General features: G+C 31.9%; 1 protein-coding gene across 2 annotated transcripts in view; it reads left to right on the top strand.

The window, feature by feature from the left end:
* The window catches only part of LOC106474930 (tafazzin-like), a 31802-nt gene extending 25956 nt beyond the window's left edge, over positions 1-5846 (top strand). For both annotated transcript variants that reach the window (XM_013935628.2, XM_022403188.1), the window contains exons 6-7: positions 576-653; positions 2707-5846. In XM_013935628.2, coding sequence (XP_013791082.1) covers positions 576-653; positions 2707-2808 — 180 coding nt within the window. In that variant the 3' untranslated portion in view covers positions 2809-5846. The remainder of the gene's footprint in view (positions 1-575; positions 654-2706) is intronic.
* Positions 5847-7223: the final 1377 nt, after the last annotated feature.

Genomic DNA, 7223 nt, shown 5'->3' with positions numbered 1-7223 from the left:
TGTTGTGAGAAGAGTACTTTTATTTAAAATTGTGTTCTGTGATAAAGAAATGGTTGTTGTACATACTGTAATTAATTTATTAATTGTCTGAATCTTGAATACACAAAGTGTGAGTTTTTTATGGATTTTGTTTGTGATGCCATTCAGTAGATGACTCTACATTGTATTTATTATATCGGTCACATACACAGATAGATACATATATGCACACTACATCCATTATAGTAAGATAGCAATACTTACTTTTTGTGTTCTGCAGAGTGAGTAACATTTTTCATCCACATATCTATAAATAATCCACTAAGACTACAGGAAATTCAGCTATATCATTCTCCACATCTCATTCACTCAATTTATTAGTATTAAAATCTGACAGTTTGTTATCTACTGTGCATTTTTGTAGTCCCTCTGCTGGCAGAAATATTATTCTAGAAGGTAAAGCTTGAGAGAGACCAAAAAAGGCACCCAAAGATATCAGTTATTTTTCCTTTTAGTGTCTGGCACAAAGTTGTTTATGTAAAAAAGTGAACAGTAACTGTGTGTGTATGGGTGTTAATTTTGTTTTTGATACATAGGATATTACAGTTTTAATTGGAGATCCAGTGAACTTTAAGTCTGTGAGAGAGAAGTTAAAAAAAGAAAAACAACCAGCTGTGAGTTTACATTTTCTGGTTTATTCAGTGTCCAATAACATATAATACCATGAAAAATGTTGAAAGAGTAACTATATTTTTTTTCATGTAAAATTAATGCTGCTTTTTTGTGCATCGAGATTTAAAAAAATATTCTAATATTTTTAAAAATATTTACATCCTAGCTTTAGATGATATACATATTCATATACTACTAGTCATGCAACACAATATTATAACATGTGAACAAAAATTAATTGGGTGCATCAATTTTGTACAGTTAAGAATAGCCCCTGGTCTAACTTCATTTGTCAGAAAGTATATTATGGAGTTAATCTGAATTATGATCTGACTGAATTTAGAAGAGATTAGACACAAGTTTCATAATGAAACAAAACAACTATTTATTGAACATATACAAATAAAACATAGACGACTCAATTTATTCACACAAAGACGTAGGACTTCTCGCTAAGTGCAAAGAGAGACAAGTTAAAACTGAATAAGACTGAGAGAACCAACCCCTATATGATTATTTGAAGAGGACAGAATCAAAGAGGTTCAAACCTCTCAGAGTGCATTTGTCATCCAGGTAGTTTTGTCCTTCCATTAACAAAAATAAGGAAGACACAATCTTTGGGTATTTCTAAACATCTGTATGGCTGATGTTACTAGTAAACACATTAGCACAGATTTAAGGAATTCTTCAACATTACTTTCCATGGGAATGCTCAGAAGTAATAAACGGCCTCTGACAATATAAGACTTGCACAGGAATGAGGTTACGACATTCCAAAGTCTATCTGTACGATATATGTTCAACAAGTGTAAGTGCAAACAAAAAATATGAAAATTTTGGTGAACAAGAAGTTTTATGTTTCTAATATAAAAGAAATTCCTGATATGACCCCTAATTTTGAACTTGTAAACCAATAAAATCTTAAAAACAAAAGGAGCTGTGCATCTATGAAATCTAATCCTTGTGTTGGCACTACCCTTTAACAATGATTTGATAAAAAAAAAAATACAATATACAAACTGATCAGCAGCACATAATCCTTTTTCTGTAATTCAACTATAAAAAACACTTTAATCAAAATACTTTTTAGCTTTATACGAAGCATTATCTTTTACTACTAATAATAATAATCCTACAGTTAAAATTCTTTCCTTTTTTTTTGTCCAAATGTAACTCCTTGATTTTGGCAAAAAAGTGTTTTCTCTTTCATTATTCTTAAGAAGGTAGCATTAGGATATCAGGCAAAACTTCAGGACAGCAAAGTTGAAAAATAAGAATAGCTAGTAATGTTAGGATTTACTGTCCTATAGCTAGTCAAAAATGAAAGCACTTTATCAAATTAAAAATTCAATTGGTAGTTTAGGATTGAATGTTGTAATAGTTACAACCAAAATATATTAGAAAATTTTAAGTACAAGGTCTGAAAAAATGTCTCTCAACACTTCTGAACATTCCCATTCAACAGGTTTCATATGGAACATTAACTTTACTAATACACTGCCAGGCCATAGCCTAGCAACAGTCCCTGCAAGTTAGCATGGTTTCCATTCATGCTGTTAGTATTCCACTGTTGTTTGATCTTTTAAAAATAGAGCAGAAGTCCAATAGTGCTATTATGGTTTTCTAAACAAATAACTGATATCATGTTAGTCACTTTACAAGTGTTGAAAGTCATCTTCTGATCATGGTTATATTAACACAAGTTTTCTACCTCCATTTGACTTAAGTTCTGATACAAGCATAGGACTTTTGAAATAATTGAGTCTATTTAGGGTTCTAAGGTTAATAAAAAATCAGCGGTTAAAATGTGTATGTATCTTATTTGTTTACCAGTTGAAATGAATCCACTTTTTTTATATATGAATCTATGTGATAAACAGTGTAGGAAATAGCGTATTATATTTTACATTAAGTTTAATCTGTAGCGAAATATTGCATTCAGAGTAGCTGAAAGTATTAAAAATATATATATTCATAATAAGTTCCATAAAAGTGTAATATGTATGAACTTACAATATCTCACTTTAACATATCTGGTCTTTTTTTTGACAACAGATGGTACAGCGTAAGCTTATTACTGATATACTTCAAGAAGAATTAGGACGACTAAAGCATCAGGCAGAACAACTACACTATCAGACATTTTGTCTCAGATAATTAAAATATGTTTTGTAGAAACTTCATAATTACTAAATGTAAATAAATAATAAATATAAATTTTACATTGATCATCTTGTTTATTATGTATGAATTGTACACTGGTACACTTCTCTAAGCTGTACTAAAATTAGTAAAATTTAATAGCATTTTTACATACTAAATGGATAAATTACTTTCTAATTGTGTTATAAAAAAGCATGTAGAAATAAATTTTATTGTTTAAAGTATGGGTTATTATAAAATTTTATTACTCATTATTTTTGTAGTATTATTTGAGTGAATTTTTCTTTCAATAACAATCATATACAATGTTTCATTAGAAACTGGTAAACTCAGTGTGGAAAATAAATATTTATCTCCCCAAAATCTGTTTATGAGTAGTAAATTGAAAAGATTTGTAATTTCTAATTTTGAAATGTATGATCACCCATGATTTTATGTTATAAATATGTTAATAAGTACAAAGTACTTTGTAGGTATAACTTCTGTTAGCAGGTCTAAACTGTTCAGAGTTGAAAGTTGTCTGATATTTTTAGCTTCAGAGCACATTAAAGATTATACTTTCAGTTAAATCATAATCTTTTATTATTCAATGTATTTTTGTTATAGACCAGAGAAATGTGTTGAGCAGTTTAGGCTTAATGGAAAAGCCCACACAATCTGAAAATGTATGAGATTTTGTTCCTGAGCAGTAAATGAAAAGTTACTGTTGATTTAACTTTGAATTATTGTATAAAATGTACATATTAGATATTACTTGGTTTTGGACAAAGAAAAGATGTGTTACACAGAGAAATATGTAGTTGATAGTTCCTTACTGTCAAATGTTTTTCTATTAAATTATATTTGTTAATTAGCAGTTACCTTTCTTGTGTACTTTTGTAAACTGTTTCTGAACCAAAAGTATAGAATGAGCTAGAACTAGACTCTCTCTTTGTAACCCTGAAAGTTTTAAATGATAGCTTCATTTTATGTTTGATAATCAAAATAATGTTGATGTAGTAACTTGGAATCTAGTTGCTTAAATCAGGGGCAGTTTCAGAAATAATTATTAGGGGGCTTAGCATGTGAGGAATGGAGCCAAGGTGAAGATTCTGTGTTTGCTTTCATAGCAGTTTCCCTGAAGTCACTGTTATGCCTAACTAAATATTAGATGTAGATATACACACTGAATATGTATCTGATCCTGTATATTGCACCTGTGAGTGGTTTATGAGAAAGAGCTTTAATCAACACGTGCTAAGTTATGCCACACAAGAAATACACACATACAAAAATAGCATGAAAAGATAGTGAATTAGTTCAATTATCTTATTAAACCAAAATTAAATAAAGTACTAAACACATTTCTTGGGTTAAAAATTTTACAAGATTTTTCACTTTAGAAAATTGTATGACTTTTGTTCATCAATTCCAGTTACAACAAAATGATATGTTTTTTTTGTAGTTTTTCACACAAACAACAAAAAAAACACAAAATAAGGTCTACAGAACAATAAAACTTGCAAATAAACTTTGTAGTATAATTATTTGACTTAAGTTATTTTACCCAGACCTGTATACATTGCTGTACAGGTTTGCAATGTTGAAGTTCTTGATGCAAAACAATTGACTTTGGGCCCATTGAAGCAAAGAGATACAAAATCATATCTTGGTTAAGATCTTTGACCTGTTCTTTATCCATACAAATCAGGCTAAGACTTGACAGTCTTTATTGCAACACTGTAGTTCGTAAGTAGGATTTTATTTTCTTTAATGCAGAAAAGGAGCATTCACAACTCACACTTGTAACTGGAAATGTCAATGATAGTCTAAGTAATTTCCAGAAATTTGGAAAACTCACTGCACTCACAAAACTCCCAATACTTAATAAGTGAGAGGCCACTGCCTGCATGTCTATAAATGACTGCTTATGCAACTTTTACCTCTGCCTTTAGAAGGCTCTTACCTATAGAAAGGGCACCACCATATTTGTCAAGAACAATAGAAATTTCACGACTGTCCAGGAAATTACTACAAGTGGGGCTTAATGGTTGCATATTTCATAGTAAGTCACTAGTTTTATCACTGAAACATCTTCCTAATTCATGTGTGAAATGATCAATTACAGGGAGATACATCTCAATCATTAAACAACTATTTGATTTTCTGCTTGGCTCATCATGTTGTCCTGTGGTGTCTGTGTAAAGAAACCCTGATAGCTCTCTTCTCTTACATTTTCTGTTGTCATTTGGAAGTTCCAAAGAAATGCTATAGTCATTGCACAAATCTGTAATTTGTGACCAATGTTCATCCCATGAAGTTTCTGATATTCTTTTGTGACTAAATGCTTGCTTCACATAATTTACTAGCTGTATGGCATTAGCAAGATCCAGTTCAGGATTCTACAATAGATACTGAGTATTTTTATTGGTACCCAGAAGAGTAAAATGCAAACAAACTAGCAACAAAGCTTCATGTCAACATTGGCATTAGAAATCTCTTAGCTTCCATGAAGTTGTTACTGTCTCCTTGTGCAATTTTCTCCAAACACTGTTGTACATTGAAACCTTTCCTTAACTGCAGAAACCACTCTCCACTGACAAGCCCATCTTGTTTCTGAAATGCATGAAAGTTCTCTAACTTTTAAATTTTTTGTCTCTTACAATGTCACAAATGTTTCATGCACTGAAGGCTGAGCTGATAACCACAAGTGCTTATACAAGTTAAAAAAATTTCTAGCCACTTTGACATCCTTCACTGTATCAACTAGAGCAAGGTTAAGTCTACGTGCCTGACAACGATTGTAAACTGTGTGAGGATGAACCCAGCCTGGCCTGTACTCTATTACACTTGCCTGACACGACAGAAGCCCCAGTTGCTTTGTCCAGTCTAAGGCTGTGAAACTTATTGGTAATAAGCCTACAAAACGTCTGCAGTGAGATCTTTGGCATGCTCAAAGGGCAGAAATTTGTCTTTCACATTTGGTTATTCATCTGCAATACATATACATATAAAAAAACTTTTTTACCAGTCTCTAGTCTCGTTAGCCATAACAGCAAAAAACTCAGCTTTCCTTACACTATCAGTGACTTCTACAGTGGGTAGAGATGTATTAATTCCACTCAATTTTGTAAAGATGGTGCTGCATTTGAGTATCTATGTTTTAGAATATTTATTTAAGTTACGATTACCATATTAAGCAATGGAATGCAATTTTATCAGAGATCATAACACTAAAATGCTGTGCCCCAAAATGTTAATTATATAAAAACATTGGCATCATAATATTTATCATACTCTTTGCTATTTATAAATGTACAACATATTATACTTAAGCCTTAAGGTAGATATTTACACTGATATATTACAACAAGCTCCGTGATGATGTTACATCATTCAGCCAGAGAGAAACTCATAAATTCTCATTTCTGGAGTTGTATGTTAAAAAAAACAAGCCAACATACAAAAAACAACAGAATATGAAGTTGATAAATTCAAACTAAGTAAATGGATTTACATGAATTCTTACTGTTTTGTTTGGTCTATTAGCCACTTCCTAACCTGAAACCGTTATTCCAGGCTTCAGCTGTCTGCAGCCTGGAATCTTGTGCACTGAATATGAATGGGATTGGTTATTTTGGTGATGTTAGGATGTTTAAAACTGTTTTGCTGAAAAACAAAAAACTTAACTCTTCCAGCTAACCTGTAATTATTATGCTGTGTGCAGTGGCCATGCAGATTAGTACCTCTTGTACTTCATTTATGTTCTCTCCAGAAAGTACAACATCATCTGCTAATAACATGGTGCTTCTCTTTGTATGCCCCTAGACACTGTGTCCAGCACCATTATGAAAAGGAAAAAGCTCCTTAATAAACTTCTATTTCTACTGGTAATCTGAATCTTCTGCTAAACTTCTTACAGATGTTCTCACTCCTTCATATATTTCTTGGATCAGCCTCACATGCAGTTCCAGTACATTCCTTTTTTCTTAAGCACCACTATATCAACTCTCTTGGAACTCTGTCTTAAGCTTTTACTACGTCGATGAATGCCATGTACAAATCTTTTCTCTTTTCCCTAAACTTCTCCATTAAGCCTCTCAACGTGAATATGGCATTTGTTGTTGGATCTATCCGGTATAAATGCAAACTGTTCTTACCCTATTCGTATGTCTGCTCTCAGTCTTATCCGCAGCTCTTTCCCAAAGTTTCATTGTATGATTCAGCAACTTTATGCCTCTATAGTTTCTCTAGTCTTTCCCATTGACCTTTCTTTTGAATATTTGTACAAGAATGCTTTCCTTCTAGAATCTGGCATATTCCCTTCTGTCATTATAACAATGAAGATCCTGCACAGCATCTGGGTCCCTAACTTTCGTAACTTCTTAAATACTTAGTGGGTATATCGTTTGGGCCTACAGCATTCACAT

This window comes from Limulus polyphemus, unplaced genomic scaffold (genome assembly GCF_000517525.1).
Source record: "Limulus polyphemus unplaced genomic scaffold, Limulus_polyphemus-2.1.2 Scaffold7874, whole genome shotgun sequence".
Classification (NCBI taxonomy): Eukaryota; Metazoa; Arthropoda; class Merostomata; order Xiphosura; family Limulidae; genus Limulus; species Limulus polyphemus.
This window is presented reverse-complemented; position numbering and strand designations above follow the sequence as displayed.